The sequence below is a fragment of the Apostichopus japonicus genome, chromosome 19 (genome assembly GCF_037975245.1).
Source record: "Apostichopus japonicus isolate 1M-3 chromosome 19, ASM3797524v1, whole genome shotgun sequence".
Classification (NCBI taxonomy): Eukaryota; Metazoa; Echinodermata; class Holothuroidea; order Aspidochirotida; family Stichopodidae; genus Apostichopus; species Apostichopus japonicus.
The window spans coordinates 5,452,462-5,478,859 of record NC_092579.1 but is presented as its reverse complement, the minus strand read 5'-3'; the positions used below and the strand labels follow the sequence as shown (position 1 = coordinate 5,478,859).

At 40.2% G+C, this 26,398-nt stretch overlaps 1 protein-coding gene across 8 annotated transcripts in view; it reads right to left on the bottom strand.

Moving 5' to 3' along the window:
* LOC139960602 (uncharacterized) overlaps positions 1-26,398 on the bottom strand; it is a 187,644-nt gene that overhangs the window by 82,723 nt on the left and 78,523 nt on the right. For 3 of the 8 annotated variants that reach the window (XM_071959072.1, XM_071959079.1, XM_071959078.1), the window contains exons 1-3: positions 13,464-13,845; positions 12,923-13,000; positions 9,927-10,788 (exon numbers count right to left, since the gene is read on the bottom strand). In XM_071959072.1, coding sequence (XP_071815173.1) covers positions 9,927-10,788; positions 12,923-12,942 — 882 coding nt within the window. In that variant the 5' untranslated portion in view covers positions 12,943-13,000; positions 13,464-13,845. Of the gene's footprint in view, positions 1-9,926; positions 10,789-12,922; positions 13,001-13,463; positions 13,847-26,398 lie in introns of those variants that run through there. The other 5 variants (XM_071959075.1, XM_071959073.1, XM_071959076.1 and 2 more) reach the window with 5 other exon arrangements.

Genomic DNA, 26,398 nt, shown 5'->3' with positions numbered 1-26,398 from the left:
ATTGATGGACTTAAACATAGACTGCGTCGTTTCTGTTTCGCGGCTGCTAGAAGGGATAAACCAGATTATAATTTTCATATTAACATTCTCAAGAGACTGCAACAAAAATCGGACATTATTATCTTGAAACCGGATAAGGGGAATGCTGTCGTCTTGATGGATAGGTTGGACTACAACACAAAGATGGAACCTATTTTGAACGATGATTCTAAGTTTCGTAAACTTGATCATGACCCCACCGTAAAGAAGGAAGCATCCTTAAACAACCTACTACGCAGACTCCTGAAACAAGGCCAAATTACCAAAGATGAGTATCAGAGAACATACGCCTCAGGAAGTAAACCAGGCCGGCTTTATGGTACCCCCAAGATTCATAAAGATGACATCCCCATGAGGCCTATTGTAAGTTGTATTGGTACAGTTCATGAACAGTTGGCTTCTTTCCTTTCGGAGCTGTTAAACAGTTTTACAACCAATGAATTGACTGCCAAGGATTCGTTCAGTTTTTGTTCGGACATTCAGAATCTTTCTCTGAACCATAACTCTTTAATGGCTAGTTTTGATGTAATTTCTTTATTCACTAATGTTCCTATTGAGTATACAATTGATGTTATTCTGAATTACATATATATATAAAAACGCATTGTTTGTACAATTAAACGTGTTGATCTTAAGAAATTATTGCTTAAAGCAGCTACTTCCCACTTTATTTTTAACAATTCTATGTATGAGCAAATTGATGGGTGTGCCATGGGCTCTTCCTTGAGTGTCTGTTTAGCCAACTTGTTTATGTGCCACCTTGAAGAGAAATTGATCCAAATTTGTCCTAAACTTAACTTTTATAGAAGATATGTGGATGACATTTTTGTAGTTATTTCAGCAGACTATGTGGATGATTTTCTACATGTATTGAACTCTTTTCATAAATCTATTCAATTTACTTATGAAATGGAATGCGGGGGTAAATGTGCTTTTCTCGATAAAGATATTTTCAGAATGGTTGGCTCCAGCGGTACTGACACTATCGCCACTTCAGTTTTCCGTAAGAAAACTTTTACAGGGTTGTTCATTAATTGGAAATCCTGGTGTCCCAAAAAGTATAAAATTGCGGTTATTAAGGCTTTACATGAACGTGCACGTAGATTATGTTCGTCGGATACCTTGTTCGTTCATGAATTGCAATTTATTAGACGTATTTTGACTTTTAATGGTTACCCTAGGAAGTTATTGCACGAAATGGAAAACTATACTTATAAATTAAGAAAACAACTGGGCATGGGTCCTGTAATTAAATTAGATCATGGGGAGACCCAAGTTAATACTGTTTATGTTAAATTACCATATTGTGGCCCTAGCAGTGATAAACTCGCTAAGAGTTTAGGTAGTTACATTAAGGGGTTGTGTAATGACAATATACATATCAAAATAATTTTTCTGCAAAAGAAAATCTCTGCTCTGTTCAATTTTAAGGATGCTTATAAGTTAGATTATGCCAACAATGTTGTTTATAGGATTAACTGTCCAGACTGTGATTCCTTTTATGTCGGAGAAACTAATAGACGGCTTAAGGATAGGTTCAACGAACATCTAATGAGCTCCTTTGGTGGTCAGAAAGGCGCTATTAACCTTCATTGTACTGCGCATAAACATCATCTGCCCACTTTTGTTGACCATTGTGCCACTATTGGTAATGAACCCCAGTGGTTCAGGAGGAAGATTAAAGAGAGTCTCCTAATAAAAGACTTAAATGCTGACCTAAATAGAAATGTAGCGAGCTACGGGTTGGAGCTATTCTAATCCCTACTTACTTTTTATTGCTGGTTGTTCTATTCATCCCTAAGTTAAAAATATTCACTAAAAAATTTTTTTTTGCTGGTTGTTCTAAGTTTAAAAGTTTCCAAGTTTCTTCCTAGTTTAAAAATCACTCATGCTTATCACTATTGGCGTCCTTGGATGTATATAAACCCTTGTATTTAATTGATCTTGTACTTTTGCCTGACGATGGAGTGGTGACCACTCCGAAATATAGCAGTATGTCGTTGTTAAAAATATTCGCTTGTTTATCTTTTATATTATCAGTATGGACCACTACTATTTATATATATATATATATATATATATATATATATATATATATATATATATACATGCATACATACATACATATATATATATATATATATATATATATATATATATATTAAATTACAAAATTTCAAATGGAAAGGAAATAACAAAATTTTACCAATCTTGTCTGCACTTATCTCAAATGAAACCTTTGATTGAGTATATCCCATAATTTACAAGACTTATGCAAGTCTTCCACCCATGAGAATTAGTTATGTTAACAAACATAGCTCAATATATCTTAATAATTTATGCAGTAAAAACTTCCAGGAAAATATTGTGACAAACTTGCACCAAGTTTTGGTCCAACATTAGCATGTTACTGTATATGAGGTGACCATGCAAATCTTTCACTTTCTTTGGCGTTGATTTTTGCCCTGCTTCTGAGCAATTGAACAAAGTCAAGCCCCTTCAATGATCCTCCAACACATCAAGGCTAAGTTACAGACTTATGCAAATATTTGACTTTAATGCAAGCCCTTGACATTGAATGAAATATATTTTCTTGCCTACTTATTTATCAGATTATATTATTCAAATGGTATTAATGGAGGGTACTTCTTCTATCAACCATGGGTTAATTAACTTAAGTTAATATGGTATATTACCTCCAATTGCAGTTATTTATTTTGTGGGCAACACATTGCATTGTTTTGCAATTCAAAACATATATATTTAACTTGCTATGCTCGCTGATATAAACATACCTTGAGCTTGTTGGTAGACAGCCAATACTGCCACTAATTTACTCAGTCCTTTGTCAGAGCATGCTGTCATTAAATGGTGGATGTCTTCAAAAGAAACCTTCCCTGCCTCTCTGAGATGGTGGACAAGAGATGAAAAGGGTGCATCACTCTCAATAATGTCGTTTGATTCCTTAGCTGGAACCTTAAGGTAGTCAAGTAGCTTCTGACAGTCTTTTTTGCCAATCATTGACTCTGAGCACATCAGGAGGTTACCAAAACTAAGGATGTCACTCTATAACAAAAAGACAATGTCAAGAAAATCAAATAAATATACTGGTGGTAGCAGATTATAACATAGATTGAGGCATTGAAACAGCACACATTCAAAGGGAGGGATTTATTTTAATATGAAGGTGTGAATAATGTGGCTGTGATTTACCTGAGTTCCTTCAACTACAGTATTATAAATTTATTTCAGATAAATTAGAAGTATTAAAAGTGGGAAATTGGTTTGATTGATTTTAAGACTATACATACTACATTATTCTATACATTAAGCTGTATTAGGCAGATTATTGTAGATTGATTCATGACGCCACCAACTTAAAATTATAGTTTAATGGGCTTAACAATTTATTCTCCAAATTTGGCCAATAAACACTACATTGTAACCCATGTTTGTGTGGGAATGTGATCATGGACATAGAACTACTTGAAGTGTAGATCTTCGGGCAATGTAGGCGGTCAATAACACAGCTATTTCACATGTGCTGCAGTTCAAATGCGGAATCAAAGTCCATATGCACTGTGAAGTCTTTTCAATATTGGTGGACACACTAAATCGTATAGTGCAGCTACAGTACTGCACTATGAGCTATACACAGCTTCATCACAAAAAATTCATGAGAAACATTTAATTATTGAGACTATGTGCAGTTATCAACTATCATGCTAAACCAAGTTTCCTGGGTTACTTAATGAGGTTATTTAGTAGTATATGGTGTGGACAAATGACATGTATAAAAAAGCCTTTTACAGGAATACCACTGTTCTTACACTGATTGACATTTGGTAATGCTTTCTAAATTCTCATGCATGGGTAGCAAATGATCAGGGAGTTCCATAACAACTCCCTGCAATGATCATGTTAAATCCATGTGCATAGCAATTGCATACATTACACTGTGTGCTTGGTGACAGCTAATGAGTGGGGATCTTCACTACAGTTAATAGATGTATTGGGTATTTAGACAATTAAGCAGGATATTGCATATTATCACTTTATACACAAAGTGTTGTCTGTAATCGTTACCGTCACAAACTTGACAGAAATACACTGCAATAATACATTACTTTCTTAGTTTTCAAACATAGAAATCAACATAATTTTGAAAACAGTTAATGTTTTGCCTCATTTTTCCTGCTTATTCCCATATGACCTACATTATGAGTGTAGTACAGCTAAATTGTACCTAATAAGCATTGTCAGGAATTAATCCAAAATCTGTTTCTTATTGTTACTTATAAGGACTACATAGTCTACATTACACTGTGCATTCTTCATAATGGAAATCATAGGCCATCAGTGAAATGAACCATTTGAAGAGACAAGAAGACTGTCAACTGACTTGATGCAATCCCTATTAAAGTAGAGCCTGAGCTTAGCTACAATTTATTCTCCTCAGAAGTACTGAAGATGATTTCAATGGCTTTGCAAATTTTGCAGCCTTTACTATGTTGACAGTGTGAAAATAGTACCACAAGGCTAAGGTCACATTTTCCCCTTCTTTTTCTGCTTTTTTACTACTTTGGACCAAAATAAACCACCCCTACATCCCAAAATACAGTAGAAGCAACCTTGTGTCATACCATTTTATCAAGACTTAAATCAGGGGCGGATCCAGGGGGGGGCCGACCCGGCCCCGGCCCCCCCTTTTTGGAAATCAGTTGCGTTTTTTATGTGGGAGTACTTTAAATTCCTAATAGGCATAACTTGGTGAAAGAAAAGCCTAATATATATCCAGTATAGTCAGTATTGCGAAGTTCGCCATACTGCGAAGATCGGCCACCCCTAAGAAATACACGATTTCACCATGAAAAACTACAGGAAGAGCCAAATTTCACCAAAAAGTACGAAGCTACAGTTATTTTCTCTCCAAAATGACCCGTGTGCAAGAAATTACTTACAAATTTGTCAACAAAATGACGAAGATCTATGAAGTCTGTTATAATTACTGAAAGAGCAACTGCGCCACCAATTTTATCACCAGCGCCACACTGTGGGTTGCGCGTCCGAACTTCGCAATACTCTAGCAAGAAATACCAGTTCCACAATCACGAAGAATCTTCTTGGAAAACAACGTGAAAACAGTTTGCAGGAAAGAAAGTTTGGCCGTGTATCGTACTATAACAAAATTCTCCCACCATATGAAGTATATTTTCAAATGATTTATACCAGAAGATTTAGTTTTGGGGTGTTTTAAGTCTTAAGTGGCCGAACTTCGAAGTCACCATCCTACTATAGTGCTGACTATTACTGTCAGGGAAAATCAATGCACAGTTAGCAAGTATATCATAATTATCTGAATGAAACGGGGTGTAGGCGGTTTTACACTATCTAACGCAACGTAGTCGCCAAGAACCTGAAGTATTTTTAAGGGAGGGCCCAAGGAACATGAACTTATAGCATGCTCCTCGTGGTGAAGCATAATTGCACCTATTAGGTGAATTGAGTGTACTGTTAATAGTAGGAGAGACTAGTGTAGGTTCTTATGACCAACTAGACCGGTTTCTGCTCTCAAACTTTATAGGAGCTTCATCAGTAGTAGCCTTTGAATATTTTATATTCGGCCTGGGCGTCTCGTTCTCCAAATGCATCTATTTTCTGTGCACGAGTTTTTATGGGCTCATAATGCAGCTATAAGAGCATCTAAAAGAGCTTCGTGTGAACCTTGAGAGTCAGCTGATTCTTCGTTAGTATGAAACCTTGAGTTAACAAGTAAACCTTTGAGATTTTGGTTTTATTTTTTGATTTATTATATTATATATAATAATTTGGTCGCTGTCGGCAAATTTTGGGTCTGTCGGCAAAAGGAGAAAAGGTGAAGAGAGCGGAAGGGGAAGAAAGAAGGAAAGCTGAATAGAGAAAAGGAGAACGGGAGCTTCTTTATCGGTTATTTCGATTTTCCAGTTCTTCATCTGATAAACTCATTCACCAATCCAATCACCCGACGCCTGCAAGTTAAAAACCTCTCGGCAAATAACTGATAATGTCACGGCCGTCAGTATAGCTACTGTAGCCAGGCTCAGCTAGACGAGTGCCAGAATCGCCGGCAACTCAGTGAAAGAAATGGAATTAAAGGCTTCCGTATAGGCCGTAGCCCATGAGTCGCGCTATCGTGTGACAACGTGTTGTTATTATCCTCTGTTCAGAATGACGTCATCGCAGATGTCATTCGTTCTCCGTGGAAAACTTAAGGACACGGCTCACGAATTGTACACAATTTTTAACGTTTCTCGCTTGTATATCAATGAATGTTGTTATTTCTCATTACCGGAAAGTTTTCTGAACATTTTCATCACGAAGTTTCACTATTTCAACGATCGGTGAAAGAGAAAACACAGTTCGATAATTGGTCCCAATTAATTCTTCTTCTGCCGACTGCCATAAAAATAATATCGAAATGGAAATTCTACGGTGCCAAATTTGACTTAAAATATGCACCAGATTGCATCAAAGGACGTTTCAAAACTAAAAATTTTCCAATTTTTAATATTTTAAAAATTTTTCCAATTTTTAGACCCCTCCCCATTTCAGTCACCACTTCCAGATCCGTCGGCAAATCAAATTTGACTTAAAATATACACCAGATTGCATCTAATTACGTTTCAAAACTAAAAATTTTCCAAAGGGGAGGGGACACCCCTCCCCTTAGACCCCTCCCCCATTTCAGTCACCACTTCCAGATCCGTCGGCAAATCAAATTTGACTTAAAATATGCACCAGATTGCATCAAAGGACGTTTCAAAACTAAAAATTTTCCAAAGGGGAGGGGACACCCCTCCCCTTAGACCCCTCCCCATTTCAGTCACCACTTCCAGATCCGTCGGCAAATCAAATTTGACTTACAATATGCACCAGATTGCATCTAAGGACGTTTCAAAACTAAAAATTTTCCAAAGGGGAGGGGGACACCCCCTCCCCTTAGACCCCTCCCCCATTTCAGTCACCACTTCCAGATCCGTCGGCAAATCAAATTCTCCACACACCCCCCCCCCACAAAAAAACCTTCGCTACGCCCCTGAATAGGAAGCAAGAAATAATCCACAAATTCCGATATATTTTCGGTCGGTGATCCGTTTCCGCTTATTATCAGGCCCTCCCTTAAAAATACTTCAGGTTCTTGGCGACTACGTTGCGTTAGATAGTGTAAAACCGCCTACACCCCCATTTCATTAATAAGTATAATTATCTCATTGAACATATCTTGTTTTATGTCTTTTCTTGGGGTGAATCTGGCGTCATAATTTTCGCGCAAAAGAAAAAACGAATCGACACAATAATAGTGTATCCATTGTACATGCACTGTTGAGCGTTCTTAAATATGTGTCTATCGAGCAAAAATATGTGCACAAAAAAGCGTGTCTGCAACGTTTCTGGTTTTTCTAGTTTTTGGCGAAATGTTTCACCATTTTGCATCTAAGCACTCACAATTAACCAAAAATTTCCAAGGGGGAGGGGGCCCTCCCCCTAGACCCCTCCCCCAGGACGCAGATCACTAAAGTGCTACCATCGGGATGTCGGCCCCCCCTTTCTCAAAATCCTGGATCCGCCCCTGTAAATACTGTGATCAAATCAAGGTATCATCATTTGCTATACATGGATGCACTAACTAGTGCAAAACTAATCACTATGGCCTAAAATAAGATAAAACATATTGCCCAAAATTTTTCTTGAATTTTACCTCATTGCAAGGAAAATTGCACCTGTTGTGTACTTAACAATAGTTTGCATTGATTTTTGTCAAATTTGAATATTTTAGCAGACTTTGACAGCCAATATTAATGATAAAGGAACTACACTTTTTAAGTCTGAGCTTACGCTATGGACCATTCATCTTGCATCAATTTGCAAAGTTTTGACCTAGAATAGAAATCATTGCCTAAAAAATAGCACTTATTTTTATTTGATATTTTCCAGCACTTAAGTGCAACAAGATTGTAATGGCCTAAATTTTTCATAAAATATTGTGCTTACTTTTCCTTCTTAACAAACAAGTAATAGTTGTGTTCTTAATAAACTTCCGCATCCACTAGTACCAAGTTAGCAGCTCGTAAGATCAGAAAATAAGAAGAAATATTTTCCAAAGTTTGTGTGGTGCTTTAATATTGGAAAGTGCTACAAGCTTCCAATGGCCAAAATTTTTCATAACAATTTGCTCTTACTTTTCCACCATTTTGATCTCCCTCCGAACAAACAAGTAATAGATGTGTTTTTAATGAAATTCTGCATTCACTAATACCAAATTTGTAGAAATTAGCAGCTCGTAAGATCAGAAAATAAGAAGAAATATTTTCCAAAGTTTGTGTGGTGCTTTAATATTGGAAAGTGCTACAAGCTTCCAATGGCCTAAATTTTTCATAAAAATTTGTCCTTACTTTTCCACCATTTTGATCTCCCTCTGAACAAACAAGTAATAGTTGTGTTCTTAATAAAATTCCGCATTCACTGATACCAAATTTGTAGAAATTAGCAGCTTGTAAGCTCAGAAAATAAGAAGAAATATTTTCCAAATTTTGTGTGCTGCTCTAATATTGGAAAGTGCTACAAGCTACCAATAGCCTATTTTTTGTAAAAAAAATTGCTCTAAATTTTCCACCATTTTGATCTCCCTCTTAACAAACAAGTAATAGTTGTGTTCTTAATAAAATTCCGCATTCACTAGTACCAAATTTGTAGAAATTAGCAGCTTGTAAGCTCAGAAAATAAGAAGAAATATTTTCAAATTTTGTGTACTGCTCTAATATTGGAAAGTGCTACAAGCTACCAATTGCCTAATTTTTTCATAAAATTTTGTTCTAACTTTTCCTCCATTTTGATCTCCCTCTTAACAAACAAGTAATAGTTGTGTTCTTAATAAAATTCCGCATACAATAATACCAAATTTCTATAAATTAGCAGCTCGTAAGCTCAGAAAATAAGAAGATATATTTTGAAAAGTTTGTGTGTTGCTTTAATATTGGAAAGTGCTACAAGCTACCAATAGCCTATTTATTGTAAAAAAAATTGCTCTAAATTTTCCACCATTTTGATCTCCCTCTTAACAAACAAGTAATAGTTGTGTTCTTAATAAAATTCCGCATTCACTGATACCAAATTTGTAGAAATTAGCAGCTTGTAAGCTCAGAAAATAAGAAGAAATATTTTCCAAATTTTGTGTGCTGCTCTAATATTGGAAAGTGCTACAAGCTACCAATTGCCTAATTTTTTCATAAAATTTTGTTCTTACTTTTCCTCCATTTTGATCTCCCTCTTAACAAACAAGTAATAGTTGTGTTCTTAATAAAATTCCGCATTCAATAATACCAAATTTCTACAAATTAGCAGCTCGTAAGCTCAGAAAATAAGAAGATATATTTTCAAAAGTTTGTGTGTTGCTTTAATATTGGAAAGTGCAACAAGCATCCAACGGCCTAAATTTTTCATAAAATTTTGCCCTTACTTTTCCACCATTTTGATCTCCTTCTGAACAAACTAGTAATAGTTGTGCTCTTATTAAAATTCCGCATTCACTAGAAACAATATTGTCTACATTTGAAGCGCGAAGACTGAGAAAATAAGGAAACCAATTTTACTTTAACATTGACAGACCAAATCACTTCCATGACAACCTTACCAAAACCAACATATCCCAAGGAAAAAAGTGTCCTTATTTTTCTTTAAATTTTGCAAAATAGATCTCTAAACTTCTACGAGTGTCTTCTCCTCACTTGTTCGCATAGAATGAAACCAAATTTGTTGATCTTCATTCAAAGGACTATTTGAACAAAAGTGATAAAAAGTCCTAATTTTTACCGTAGGCCTATATATCCTGTATTACTATTAGTACTTACTGTGTGATATTCATATACTTCTCCAGTTGCCTGGGTCACCAAAAACAATCTGTTTATGTTATTATTGATCCTGATTCTGCAGGAATTATCAGGAACTTTAAAAGAAGCCAAGATATGACCCCCAGAGATGGAAGAATGACCCCCTGAGATGGAAGAATGACCCCCAGATAGAGAGTAAACAACAACTTGACTACTCATACCACCACCCATCCATAATATAAATATTAATCCTTTCTCTTCACTGACTGTTATACTACGTGCATCTCTGTACTGTGTGTTTGTATATTCCTGTTCTATTTCTCCCTCACTATTAAACATGTAAGCTCTCCTATCACAGACTGTACAGATAAACAGTTTATTATTACTAACTGTTATATCATCAGGACAGTCATCTCCTTCTAATCCTGTTAAGGTGATTGTCTTCTTTATTCTCAATTCTCTCGCATCTAAGACAATCACCTTATAGGAATATAAACCGACATAGACTAACCCATCTCTGGTTGTCATACACCAGGCTTCACCGTTAAACTTCCCTTGCTTGACCATACCGCCATTACTACTACTATCGTACAATGCTATCGTATCTTTACAGCACGTTAAAAACAGACCATCATCCAGTAAACAAACAGTCCGCCATGATGAACCAAACTCGGTAAATTCCTCAGAATAATACGGTTCTGACGTCAATAATAACGGTTTTTCTTGAGAATCAGGATCAAATTTTAACATAAACAGATCGATAAAGCTGCAGTTTGTCTTGTCATTATATCCAGCGACAGCCAAACGGCCTGTATCTAGCACGTCAATCACCGACACATTGTAACCATCTTGTACAGTGAATCGTGGTATCGTTGTATACACTCTGTGTGTGTGGAAGGCAAAAAGTGAAAAGTTAGGTCAAGGTTGGAAGGTTGTATCCATGGTAACGAAGAATTTAGAGTGACGTTTGGTCGAAGCCTCGAAGGAATGATGTACAACCCCCAGACTGCGTAGTAGCCTAGGTCTTGCAAACGGTACTGAATTGTTATTGATCTATGTATGGAATTACAAAGTCGTGACCACATTGGCAGATGTCCAGAGCATATTAATCGACAAAGTAGTCTCGAAGATAAAAGAAACGAGACGTTGAAGGCCTAATAATTAGGAATTATCGTGATACTGGCCTATAGACCCACGACTTACAATGGTTTCCCATTAAGAAGAACTTTCCCGCGCATTAACGTGAAGAAAATACATATGGCTTCGTGAAATTTTATATAGCAAACGGGATATAAAGTGCTAGAAACTGGAAAATCGACCGAATAAAATTTGTTCATATTAAAGTATCCTATTAAAACTGTCTAAATAAAGGTCAGAATGTCGAAAAACATTTCCAATTAATTACTGTGTGTTTTACGGATATGAAAATATTTTTCCAAAAATTTCTCTCACATATTACAATTAACACCGACTATATGCCTTAATTGTTAATAAGCAGTTTCAGTCAAATTGATGAAATTGCATAGGCTATATTTAATTTGCTTGAACACATTCATTTTTGTTCAATATTCGTCGTTATCATATGTATGTACGGTATCGATTTAACTTTCTGATACAACTTGTGTTTGTCGACAACACGCATGCAGTGCATTATAATACATTTGCATTTAGCGCCAAAAGAGGAGAGAGGGATGCCCACAAGTTGTGTAAAAGTGGTGGAGCCATTCAAGAAAGCTAACTTGGTGAAAGGCTCCAGTGATCATTAAATGGTGGCGCTATTCAAGAAAGCCAACTTTGGTCTAAAGTTTTCACGGGGTGACTTCAGACAGAAATTTGGTCTTGAGTTCTTTGACATATTAAGTCCAAGAGAAAAAAGGACAAATTTGACTGCTAGTAATAATGATTTCCACCTATATTTACCTTCTTACCTTATACTTACCTTCAAAATATGCTTAAACTCTGGAATGCTCTTAAGGGTCCAGAGATCGAGGCATCGGCGCCTCAGTGCAATCCTAAGTCTTAATGTTAATCCATTGCTTAGAAATTCCAATAACTCCACCAAAACACGTTCTTTTATCACCCTAAAAGCAAAACACATCCTTGGATGACCTTTAACACCTTTTTTACGTGAAGAATTTCGATGCATCTTAACATATGGCATTGGAGGCCATAAAAGTCTTCACAGTGAATCTTGTGTTGTATCAGAGAAACTGACCTAATGGTATTTGTTGAGACTAAATACGGTCCAGTCACTTCAAAGTTATGAACCTCATTTGTATAAAGGACCATTTCTTTAAATGAAAATTGTTGTAGACACCCAACATGGGCTGATAGCAGAGTATTTTAACAGTCTACAAAACATTAAGTTAATTTTGTATTTAAAGTAACCCTTTATGTCTACCAGGCTAAGCTTTGACATAACCATTTGTGTTATATCCATGGGCGATTGACCCGATGCGGGGAATCCGAGGATACAAGTTCCTCCTGTTTTGTAACAGAAACGTTAAGAAGTGCCCCGTTTCATAGATTAGAAGTGCCAATTTTTGACAAGTTCCGTTCTTTGTCATTCTTTGTTATTTAAAAAGTGTCCTTTCGTTGAGACATTTAGGAAAAGTGTTATCAAGAAGTGCCATTTTGCTGATAAATTAAACTAATCAATCGAAAGGTCCTATATCGTTGAAAATAATGGAAATAATGGAATTCGTGGCATAGAATGCAGAAAGGATCCATTTTATTGGCGATTTGAGATGACTTGGTCCTTTACCTTTTCAATTCAACGACACCGTGATGTCCTACCACCCTTAGGATTTTTTTTACCACGCCCACCCCACCCCTACCCCACCTTCGCCACTGAACTCTTTCCTCCATTTCAGAAGTTTACATATACTACATTGCTTGTATATAGATGAATGTAAAGTAAACAAATAATCAATAATTTTCTTAAACTGTCATGTATACACGCCTGGTATAAACACATTTGAATCTTTTACAAACAAGAAAACAATAGTGAATCTTACGAGGTTTTTGTGGCGGCCATTTTGAAATGTGCTTAATTAGTTCTGAGAAAATTATTTTAATGCAGCGAGAGTCCTGATCTGCGGATAAAGTTAGAAAAAGTCTTAAGAAACAAATACTACTCTTTAATATATATTCTTATCGAGGAATATCGCAATAAATACAGAAATCAGTGGAACGGAAAGAAGACTTCTTTTGGGTGAATGCCGTGGACTTTATGATCTTTAACGAACAACCTTGCACTTAATGATGTATGAAATGATGCTTTTGGTCATCAGGAAAGATTCCCTGGACATACTCTTTAACTTGCAGCTATCTTTAGTTCATGTTGGATTGCGAAAAGACGACGAAATCGTGACAAAATAGTTTAAATTTCGTAAAATTAATGAATTTATATACGATGGTGAAAAGAGGAAAGTTTCTTTGAAGAAATTGATATATTTATATAAACTGTCCCGTATAAGCATGTTGTACAATTTAGATAAACTTCCCTATACTGGAATGCTGCTAATAAAAATTCATAAATGTTTTCGTTTTACTTACAAATTTACAATGATAGACGTCTCTGTAAGACAGGTGCAGGTGAGGTACAGCTAATATTCTTCGAAAGGTCTTGAATATAAACTACTTGTTCTTGATTTAATTCGATAGGTTTGTATGCTGAGTTGCTGGCAGTTCAACGGAGCGTGAAGTGATAACACAAATTTCAAACAGATGGTCCTTTGAGATCGTTGAAAAGAAAACGGATTGCTATGGCTTTGATCAGAGGATCGAAGAAATTATCTACTGAATATTAGATAATAAACACTGAAGCGTGGGGCACGAAAGAGGTAATGGAGGGTTGACTGCTACAGTAAGAGAGGAGGACAGGCTTGATCTGATCTGGTATATATACAGTAGCGAATGAGTAAAAGACTAAACTACGCCCACTAACCCTTGACCTCTTAGGTATAAACCATATCGCGTGATGTTAAATTTAATATTGAACTTAAAGCAGTTCGTTGATGTTTTTCTTCTTGTTTAATTTAACCTATTTGAATCATACTTGGAATGTTATGTCGTACCTTACTAAATTACATATAAATTCAGTCTCAAAAAGGGAGGGAGAGGAGTGGAGGGGGGGTGGGGGCTGGCTTAACATCAATATACAGGTGGTCCGTCTGTAAAGTCTACATATCATTGAGATAATCACATAGCCTGAGATATCCCTCTCCCTCAATCTAACTTCCATTAAGTAAGTGGGCCACCATATTTGTCTAACATAAGTCTGTGGAAGGCGGATAACGTTATAGCGTCTTTCATATAGCTACGGCCGACTTGTGTGGTCAACGGTCGCATAGTCTTATCTAATAGCGGAATATTGGAAAATTCTCTACGATTTTTGTTATTATTCAAAATAGAAACGTGAAAAAATAAGGAGATGAAGTGTTCACTTCAGAGTATACTTGACATTTTGGATAAATAGGGGAGGGAGTGAGGTTGGGGGATTCAGACGGGAGTAAATAGAGTGGATGAAAATATGTTCCAAATCGGTTCATCGTGTGTGTCAGTGCAATTGCATGCAGGCGTAAGATGCTGAGCTTCCTGGGTGAGCTCCGTTCTTCTATGAGTCTGCCTTAATTAACTTCCATTCCCATTGGAACACAATTTCGGCCTCCAAATAAAATTAACATGGAAAGCCTTGTTCAGTGCATAGCGGTGATTAAGAGAAACCTTAAATAATATACTCAAGGGCGTAGGAACCGGGGGGGCTGGGGGGCGCCAGCCCCCCCAGTCAAAAACATGGAGGGGCGGAAGTATCATTCCGCCCCCCCCCCCCCCCCCCCGCTTCGCAAGTCTAAAAACCCCTTTTTCATTTCCAAATGAGAAAAAAATCTCATTTGGAGCACAAATTGCATCTAAGGCCAGGTGAAAATGCAAAATTATTTACAAAATGGATTGGGTGTTGAAGTGTGCTATATTGCACCAAATTGCATCTGAGTCCACCTGGAAATGCAAAAAATTTTCCAAAGGGGAGGGGGACGCCCCCTCCCCTTAGACCCCTCCCCCAAGCCGGCCATCAGTCTTCAGCCCCCCCACTCGAAAGTACCTTCCTACGCCACTGAATATACTGTACTGCTTTAATACTTAATATCAAGAGTTCCTATAGGCAACACTGACGTTATTTAGCAGTTTGGACTAGCCATGCACTAACGTAGTTTCGTTTTAGCTCGAGCTGGCTGCTTTACCAAACACGTTAAGTCTAACAGTCTGTACAGGAGAGCTTACAAATATGATTTTGCATTGAAATAAAACTGTATCTGTGTTCAAAGGTCGTTATTTGTGCTCAGTTAAATATCGAAAGTAAAAGTTGGAGTACTCGGAAATGTTGATTATAGTTAGCTTATATGGCTATACAAGATAATGACTTCCGACACTGCTGTTCCAATGCATTGTATATAACACAATACCCTATGCAAATGGCACCGTTTATGGAAAGTTCACGACGAAGTTTCATCATCCTGTATCTATAGCGAGGCCTTTCCCACACTTCACATGTACAAATGAAAACATCGGAATAAAGGTGAACAGTGGCGTAGATATCTTTTTGACATCGGTGGGGAGGGGAGGGAGGGGGATGAGGTTATCCACATATTTTGAGATGAGGGGTACGGTAGCGAACCAAGAGCAAAGTGCAAGTGAGATTCCCGGGGAGCGGAGGGTTGTCCGTTAACATCCTACCAAATAATGTTTCGCCAAGGACGCGATTACCAACTCTTCCGAGCTACAGGCACAGTCATAGCGACATAGACACGTACAATTACAGTATTTACGTTCAACTTTCTAACGATGTAACATTTGTTAGGGTCTATATATAACACGGGGGAGATGATTAGACGGGTCATCCCCCTCGCCCCCCCCCCCAGTCAGATGAGGGATATATCTCCATTTCCCGATTTTGTTACCTTATTTCAACATTAAAAACCCTTTTAAATGACCACCCTCTCTTTAATTAATCATTATTTTCCATGTGGAGAAAACCTGTACTATCTGGCACACGCATATACATAACATTGGGGTGGGGTTGATGATTACATGGACCTTCCCCCTAGTCGAATGTTTGGGGGATAGATCCCCCATCCCCCGGGTGCACGACAATGAAGGTTAATATTGACAAAGAACCTCAGAATTCAGAATGGAATGGGACTAAATCTTACCCTTCTCGCTGTAGCCCAAGGGTTCTCTAACTGAGGTGCATAAATCCCCAGGGGGTGCGTGAGTCCATCCCAGGGGGTTCGTGAGACGTTTCTGAAAGTGAAAACTAGAGTGCTTTTTGTTGAACTTAAATCTGATATATCATATACTTTAGTAATGTACAAAAGTCGTACCTATCGACAAACTCTTTTCGCGTTCCATACGCATATGTTGCCATAAAAGTAGGATACCGTAACGTGCATGTGATAAATAGCTGAATTATGAAACAGACACAGGCCGCGTGACTTTGTATGTATATTAGATCCTCCTGCAAGCAGGAACTCGCGAAGAAGCCTAATTGGCTTATCAAAGCTGCAAGCTGACCGAAGTCAGTCTCTCACATTCATATTTAACGTCCATGATTATGAATTGTTAATTGTCAACAACCCTGTAACTGGACGACATACATTAATCTGGGAGTGACTCGAACCGGGGACCTTATGATTGAAAGGCACCGGTGTTAACCACTGAGATAACACTCCACAAAGCTAACACTCCACTGAGCTAACACTCCAACTGAGCTAACACTCCACTTTGGTGAAGTTGTTGTACGCATGACAGTACGTCGTGAAGATAAAGAGCTGATCTGATCTTGAAGTTTACAAATAAATATTTGTTCATCTCTTGTTTATTTTCATTACAATATTACACCATGAACTTGATCTTTTACGAAGCACTGTTATGCGTATTGTAGTATAATAATGACTCAGATCTTGTCTCGAAAAGTTGTGGGTTCGTGGACAACTCTGACATCCACAGGGGGTTCGTGGGGAGGGGATAAAGTAAGATTAAAATTGCTAATCGATTCAGCTAAAGCAAGCAGCAAGCCAACTCCCACTGAAAGATTCCACAGAATTACATATTCCTTCATTTTGGATTATTTACTACATTTTTCAAGTTGGATAAGTTGTTCGGTGCGGGCTAGGCAACTTAAACCGTTTCCCAGTACCAGTGCCAGGGGCGTAGCGAAGGTTTTTTTGTTGGGGGGGTGTGGAGAATTTGATTTGCCGACGGATCTGGAAGTGGTGACTGAAATGGGGGAGGGGTCTAAGGGGAGGGGGTGTACCCCTCCCCTTTGGCAATTTTGTAGTTTTGAAACGTCCTTAGATGCAATCTGGTGCATATTTTAAGTCAAATTTGATTTGCCGACGGATCTGGAAGTGGTGACTGAAATGGGGGAGGGGTCTAAGGGGAGGGGGTGTACCCCTCCCCTTTGGCAATTTTTTAGTTTTGAAACGTCCTTAGATGCAATCTGGTGCATATTTTAAGTCAAATTTGATTTGCCGACGGATCTGGAAGTGGTGACTGAAATGGGGGAGGGGTCTAAGGGGAGGGGGTGTACCCCTCCCCTTTGGAGAATTTTTAGTTTTGAAACGTCCTTAGATGCAATCTGGTGCATATTTTAAGTCAAATTTGATTTGCCGACGGATCTGGAAGTGGTGACTGAAATGGGGGAGTGGTCTAAGGGTAGGGGGTCTACCCCTCCCCTTTTGAAAATTTTTAGTTTTGAAACGTCCTTAGATGCAATCTGGTGCATATTTTAAGTCAAATTTGGCACAGAAGAAGCCCCCGTTCTCCTTTCTCTATTCAGCTTTCCTTCTTTCTTCCCCTACCGCTCTCTTCACCTTTTCTCCTTTTGCCGACAGACCCAAAATTTGCCGACAGCGACCAAATTATTGGGGGGGGGGGGGTGTGACTAGTGGCGGAGAAACAGGGGGGGTTGGGGGGGTTTTAACCCCCCCACTTTTTGAAGAGGGGGGTTGGCCCACACAATCAACCCCCCCTAGTTTTTGCCAGTAATGTTCTGTTATAGCCTATGTTATATGCTCCAAATGGCGAATTTTGTGCATTTCCAGGTGGCCTCAGATGCAATTTGGTGCAATATAGCACACTTCAACACCCACTGCATTTTGTAAACTTAATTTTGTATTTTCACCTGGCCTTAGATGCAATTTGGTGCTCCAAATGAGATTTTTTTTCTCATTTGGAAATGAAAAAGGGGTTTTCTGACTTGCGAACCGGGGGGGCGGAATGATACTTCCGCCCCTCCACATTTTTCACTGGGGGGGCTGGCGCCCCCCCAGCCCCCACGGTTCCTACGCCCTTGGGACGGAAATCGCATTTGCGGCAGTCTATATTTGTTTTCTGGGAGAGGACCCCAGACCCATCGTATCTACAAAAGTCTACTTGGATTATTTGTCCCCTGATTTTCTTTCTGCAGACGCCCATGTATTTCTCCAAACTAAATTTCTAAGCCAATGAGATCTAAAACTTAAGGAGGTTTAGGAGCATCATTAGGTCTGGGAAGTGTTATTTCCGGCGATCTGGGAGGTATATTTGCCCAAAAAAATCGTGCGCTACGCGCGAACCCATGGTCGCGCTCCGCTTAGATAGTGTCATAGAACAGACACGCGTCCCCACCATTATCCAAGACTGATCTGCGTCCATGCTCAAAACTGTCGATGTGTGTAGTGTTCGGTTTCGGAAATGTCTGGTATATTTTTATTTCCTTCAACGAAATTTTTTAGTAGCCGTCTGAATTTTCGAAAATTCCCTAACCAACATTCTTCATCATACTTCATCATACTCGTGCAATTTTGACCCGTCTGTTAGGGTTTGAAGGAGGTTTTTCTATATCGGTTGTCCATAGATGATATTTTGTGCAACATTATGGGTATGTTTTGAAGTGAATTTATTCACGAGAATTGTTAATTTTCAAATTCTGAACAGTGGGGCTGACGGATATTGTGGGCCGCGATGAAGAATCACCTACAAAAGCAATAATCCACAGGATATGTGATGAAGTCGAACATGATGTGTGACTGGTGACGAAGTTATAGATGAGAAAAAAAGTATTTGGAAAAAACTTGGTTCTCAGGCAAAAGTGTACATATGGTTGGTCAGTTTCAAGCCCGAGAAGAGCCATTTCCGGTGATCTGGGGGTACCAAAACCACAAATTTGCTTGTACGCTGCGCGCCAACCAATGGTGGCGCTCCGCTTAGATAGTAATAAGCGCCCCCCCCCCCCCGGGTTAGAAAATCCTGCATACGCCACTGGTTAAATGCAGCTTTTCAAGGCCTGGGCAGTGCCATTTACTGCAATCTGGGAGGCAATATTTGCCAAAAAATTCTTGTGCACTTCGCGCCAACTTATGGTGGCGCTCCACTTAGATAGTGAGCCAGCAGTTATGACTTTTTATTTCATCAATGGCCAGCAACCCCCCACTTCTGACAAGAAATCTCCGCCACTGGGTGTGACACCCCCACACCCCCCCCCCGCTCGCTACGCCCCTGACCAGTGCTCTGATAAAAGACACCTTTCCGTACTTAACACAATAACATACTCTAACAGAGCAGGTCTAAAATTCACCAGATGACGGCGTATGGGTTGGTTCGATTGTTTCATGTCCATTAAGCCATCCATATTCGATATGATAACATACAAGTCTCAATATAACGAAAAATTGTACTTATACCAAAGTATTCTCTTATTGGGGATCGATGTGATTACTCTAGACACCAATAAACGTTTGAAAGATGTTAGGAATATCGATTTTGAAGCAGCATTTTGCGAATAATGTTCAGTGTTCAACAAATTTACCAACCTAGTACAGGCCTACTGTTCAAAGTATGATTACACTCTCAGATCAAAGTGAGACACACTGCATTTTTACTTAGACAAATTTGTCGCCCAGAAAGAAATGTTACATGATGCATGCGGGAGCTGGTAGCTCCCTGTATCATGACACCCACAAAGTCCAAAGAAACACTGGTGGAAATGACAAACTATGACCTTCATTATTGAGGCCTATAACCGATGAGTTCATTACAAAGGGTTGAATAAAATCCCGTTCTCTATGCTTGACAGCATAGTTTATGAAACAGTTGGGGTGAATAGTATCCTTGTATGTGATATTGTAACACCCCTGTACCCCGGCCGAGCGGTAGCGTGGGAAATCAGGCAGCTGGAGGCCACCTGATGTCAGAGCAGGGGAAGGGGGGGGGGGGGTGAAGACTTATGCTAGCAGGGCTTGAACCAAAACACAAAAGAGAGAGAAGAATATAGTTAAAGAGAACTGGGTCTCAAATCAACAATTTAATAGCTTAATTAACTTTAAACATACACTTAACAAAAATAAGGCAGTGACTTTCTGCCGTATACAAATATAAAAGCAAACAACGGGCAGAGATTAAGTTTAAATCAATAACAAATACACTTACATACCAGGGCGTGGGCAGCACGGCTCTTAAGAATCACGAGAGTGAATACCCGACACGGGGCGCCAACGGCAGACTGAACTAATACTGCCTAATGTGGTCCCGCCCCGATTAACTTCTGCAATACCTCCGGGGAGAGCCCTAATTTGACCCTACCTCCGGAGTCTAAAAATGCAACGAAGCCAACCAGGACGGGAACTTATTAGTTATACTATACAAAAGGAATGGCGCCCGTAGTCAGCCTTCACTCCCGGACCCGCTCTCTAAAATAAATGAACCTTGCCTTTAAAATAATACTATACTGTAATTGCCGTGCTGCTCACCGCTGGTCTCCAGTTCTCTGCCCGAACTTCAACGAAATAAATTAAGTTTCCACAATGCAAAATACATAAGAAAAACAACGTCTTAATTAAACAAGGTTAAGAGAGCAAGTGATAGTAAAATAGATACACGCTAAACAGAACAACTCGTGTAATAAAAGAGCGAATTCCCGGAATGCTGGTGATGGCAGACGACGGGGAGAGCGAAAGAGACCTGCATAATAAAACAAAAGTGAATGGAATGGTGAATGAATGGACAACAAATCGCAGGGTAAATTATTCAAACAAAACGGGAAAACATATTCTTAGTAGCCCTGGGCGTGTTCGAAATACGGGGTACACGCATCCCGAACAACCCAGGGCGTAACACCACCCCCAACTCTCTCGAAAGGACTCGCCCTCGATGTCCAAACACACTACCCAGTAATATAATACATATAACGTGGTATATCAACTTGCACAATTTCTATACTTCGCCAAACATATTCGCTCCCTCTCTATATATACATGTGTAGGGGACCCCCGGCCTCCTAGGCGACCTGAGGCCCCGAACTTACAATTCTAGAGTTCGTTACATCTACAATCTATCACCACCACAATTGGTTTTCTCCAAGACAGCATTTCCGTTCATCTCCAAAAAAAAATCCTTTCCATAACGATCACTGAATCACTTTCCGACCCCCATGCACAGAGGTATGGCGTTCTCAAACATAACGTTTCAGTTTCCTTCACAGTACCTTTCTACAAATTATTCAAATATAAGCGAAGTGATCAGTCAAGCTAATATCGTTCGTAATCTTGCATCCACACTGGTGGGCGACGCTTCCGCTTTAACAATTCTGGGGGCCTCTCCCCCTCAGTCTCAACGATATCCTCCAACTCCTCTTCAAGAACTTCCTCATAGCCCATATCAGTTATATGCTTGTCGGGGGCAATTTGTGTTGTTGGCTCTACCGTAGTGTGCTCCGGTGTAACCGTCATTTGATTAAGTTCATCGGGAGTCACATATTTCTTTAACCGGTCCACATGAACTACTTTCAGTTTTGTAGAATCGATGTGCCTAATACGATACAAACAGTCTGAGAGTTTGTGTGTGATGACAAACGGTCCATTCCATCTCAACTGTAGTTTGGGAGATCGGCCTTTCTTTTTAGCATGTACTGCTACCCATACTTTGTCTTGGACCGAATACGAAGATGCCACCTTGGCGATGCGTGCATCATAATACCGTTTCTGTCGTTTTTGGCCCAGTGTGTTGTGGTCGCGTGCAATGCGGAAAGCTTTTTCACACCTCTGGGCGAAGGTCATGACATATTCCGAAGTTGTAGAGGCAACCACTGTTGAGACTGGTTGGCCGATCATCAGTTCTAGTGGAAGTGTAGTCTCTCGTCCCAGCATTAGTAGATTCGGGGAATACCCCGTGGTTTCCTGCGGGCTTGAACGAAAGGCCATTAAAACCAAAGGAACATGTACATCCCAATCTTTCTGATTTTCATTTACATACACAGAAAGCATTTGCTCTAACGTACGGTTGAACCGTTCTACTAAACCGTCTGACTGTGGTCTATATGCAGTAGTTCTTGTCTTTTCTATCCCTAGTAACTTACAAAGTTCCTTAAACAAATTAGACTCAAAATTTGACCCTTGGTCGGTATGAATAATCTGTGGCACACCAAAGCGTGCCACAAACTGTTCAGCTACTACCGACGCTACAGTTGCAGCCTCCTGATTGGGGACCGGATAAGCCTCTGTCCAACGGGTAAAATAATCTGCAATTACAATAATATATTTATTGCCATTATAAGTCTCTGGAAGGGGGCCCAAAACATCTATGGCAACCCTTTGGAGAGGCTCACCTATCTTAACAACTTTCATCTGCGCCCTCGATTGGGGGTTGGGGGGCTTACGACGGGCACAGAGCTCACATTTTCGACACCAATTTTCAACATCTCTTTTCATACCAAACCAGTAGCATCTGGCTAGAACTTTCCCTCTTGTCTTCTTTTGTCCTAAGTGACCCCCGGTTGGAGAATTATGTAACTCGTACAATACATCCTCTCTCAGGACCTGAGGCATCACTATTACATCCCTATCGTGGGCACCGGTATTTGACACCCAACGTCTATACAATACACCATCCTTAATGCTTAACAGGTCCCATTGGCCCCAATAAGCTTTTGCCGCCCTATCTAACCCACTAATCTGCTCCCAGGGAGGACGAGAACCACTCTCCTTCCAATTCAACACTGGCCCAATATTACTATCCTTTAGTTGGTACCCCCTGAGCTGCTCCTTGGTACAGCTCTCAACCCAATTAGAGTCCGCCGTAACTATGTTACATAACCCTGGGGTCTCTATCGGAGGGTTGGCAGGCAGTGCTCCCGAATGCACCATGGGGGGATCACTTCTCGACAAAGCGTCTGCATTGGCATGCACTCTGCCAGGCCTAGTTTCTATCTGAAAATCATATGTGCCCAGCACTTCCAGCCACCTAGCTACCTGACCCTCGGGGGATTTAAAGTTATACAACCAACGGAGGGAGCCATGATCCGTGCGTAACAAAAATTTCCTGCCATAAAGGTAGGGGCGGAAATTCTTAATAAAAGTTACAACAGCAAGAAGCTCTCTACGTGTTACGGAATATTTCTTTTCACTACTGCTTAGCGTACGACTGGCATAGGCCACAGGATGTTCTTCACCCCTAATGGTCTGAGACAACACAGCCCCTATTGCCGTATTGCTAGCATCAGTATCAAGGATAAACATCTGACTAAAATTTGGGTAGGCTAAGGCGGGAGCTGTCGTCAGTTTAGATTTCAGAGTCTGAAATCGTTCTTCACACTCCTCAGACCACAGAAACCTTTGGCCTTTCTTTGTTAGTGCATGTAGGGGACTGGCAATTTCTGCAAAGTTCCTAATAAATTTCCTGTAATAGGAACACAGTCCCAGAAATCCTCTTAGTTGCTTCAGTGTTGTGGGAGGGGGCCAATCTGTGATTGCTTCGATCTTACTGGGATCGGTACCCACCCCGTGATTAGAGACAATGTGACCTAAATACTTGACTTCCTTTTTGAGCAAGTCACACTTGGAAGGCTTAAGCTTCAACCCTGCCCCCCTTAATCGGTCGAAAACTTCTCCTAGGCGTACTAAATGCTCCTCTATCGTGTGGGCATATATTATGATATCATCGATATATATAAGACATATTTGCCAATGTAACCCACGAAGTACCTGCTCCATTAATCTCTGAAAAGTGGCAGGGGCGTTGCACAATCCAAAAGGTAACACATTAAACTCATAAAGACCACTACCCATTGAGAAGGCTGTCTTCTCCCTGTCTCTACGGTCCATTTCGACTTGCCAGTACCCACTTTTTAGATCAAGGGTAGAAAACCACTTAGCCCCTGACAATGCATCTAAGCTATCATCTATCCTAGGCAATGGGAAGGCGTCTTTATTAGTAACGTCATTTAACCTACGATAGTCTATACAAAACCGCAAAGAGCCATCTTTCTTTTTCACTAGTACCACTGGGGAGGACCACGCACTCTTAGAAGGGGAAATGACGCCTTGCGTCAACATCTCATTCACTTCGGCCTGTGCTTCTACCCGTTTATGAAAGGGAAGTCTCCTAGGGAGCTGTCGGATTGGGGTTGCATCACCCGTATCAATGCAGTGCTTAACCAACCCAGTCCTTCCTAAGGGGTCACCTTCGCAAGAGAACACACTACGGTTATCCTGCAAAAACTGCCTCAAACGAATACGCTCACAATCGGGTACACCCTCCCCACTTCGATGGAGCAAATCTTCCATCTCGGCCGGTAATCCACTGGTATAATTGTTCTCTACCTCATCTGCCTCCACAACGTTGGCAATGGGGGAAACTATGCCTACATGGGTACCTTTGTACAATGTTACAGGATTCGAAGTACCATTTAATAGTCTAATAGGGACAGTCCTTCTAGAAGTATCAACTAAAGCACGTCCAACCATAACATGGCGGCTTTCAGGCACTCCGGGTTTAGTTTCCAGTAGGCCTGGCCCATTCAGCTTCCCCGGGGGCACTCCATATATCAATTCTAACACCCCTGACACCATAATCTCGCTCTCTGCAGGGATAAAGACTGTCTCAACCAGTGCTACCCTAATTGGCTGATCCAGCGGAGTCTCACAAAGAGGAACAGCTAAGCGGGTCCTACCAACAAACAATAGGGGTTCACCTCCCAATTGTATCAAACATTCATGTTCTCTTAAAAAGTCAATTCCAAGTAAACCAGGAGCAGTGATACTGGCAACTAGGACTTGCACTGGAATCTTCAGGGTGTGAAATTTGAAAGTTAAATTACATTTACCTTTTACTTGGAGTGGCCTACCATCAACACCGGCAAAACTGGCTACCGTCTCAGTAAGTGGAGCCAAATTACCTGCAGAGCATAAACGCTCCCATGTATGAACACTAATGATGGTAGTACCAGCGCCAGTATCTACTAAAAAAGGAATCTCGGTATTAGAGATACATATATTTGCACACAAAGCTCCCCCTGGCTTGACCTTCTCCCCATTTCCATAACGTTGCAGGGCTTCAATTCGCTCAGTCGAGGGGCACCCCTCATCCCCGACTGACTCTAGTTTCCCGATCCCTGTCTACTTGGCTTAGAGGGACAGTATCGGCTAATGTGACCTAACTGCCCACACCTCCAACACTGCATGGGACCAGGCCCAGACCCAGTCAAAGGGGGTGGCGCTGGCGGACCTTGCTGAACAAATTGACTTAACCTAGCATTGTCCTCCAAAACTTTTCCCAATTGTACTTCCAGCCTATCCAATCTTTCAGTAATTCCGCCAACCGTATCCGACGATGCCGAAACAGTATAGGCAGAACGCCGGGGTTTCATCACCCCTTCTGCCTGGTCAATAGCCTCCACCTCAAGGGCAAGATGCAGAGCATCTTCTATTGTCTTGGGTCTACCCCTTCGAACAACAATCCTAGCATCCCTGTCACGTAAAGCACCCAAAAAAGACTCTAGAGCTAACTCGTCATGTGCTCGCATATCCAGGCCGGGATAAGCCTCTATCACTTCCCGACGGATTGAAGAGCACAGCCCAGGTAAGGTCTCACCCTCTGCCCGTACTCTAGATCTTAATTTTGCCCTTCTAGCGCTAGTCAGGGCCGCTGGAGCAAAAAATCTAGAAAGTGCGTTTACAGTGGTCTCATAACTACCACGGTCTGTAGATGATAGTCCCATATATACCTCCTGGGCGTGCCCAGTTAACTTAGCTACAAGGAATTTTGATTTTTCTAATTCCGTCCACCCATTAATTTCCGCACAGACTGTAAAATGAGTCAGGTAATGATCCCACTTTCTTTTCCCATCATAACTATCTGGCATAATAATAGGTTTACGGAACGAGTCACCTAAGGCAGTTGAATTACAAACCCCTCTACCTGGCGAAGTACCCCTATTATATAACCAATCCCTATCCCTGGTAAGATTAAATTGACAAACCTCTGCTTCTCTCTCCAGTGCCTCTATCTCGGCAATAAGCCTCTCCACAGAGTCCCCCTCGCTCTCTCGTCGTGCAGCCATCTCGCCTCCTTCCAGAAACCAGGCTTACTTAAAGGTAAAGAAACTTGGTATGATATTAAATTGTCAAAATAAAAATAGCTCACAAATACCATGGGGCTTCAAAGCCCTGCCAGCAAAC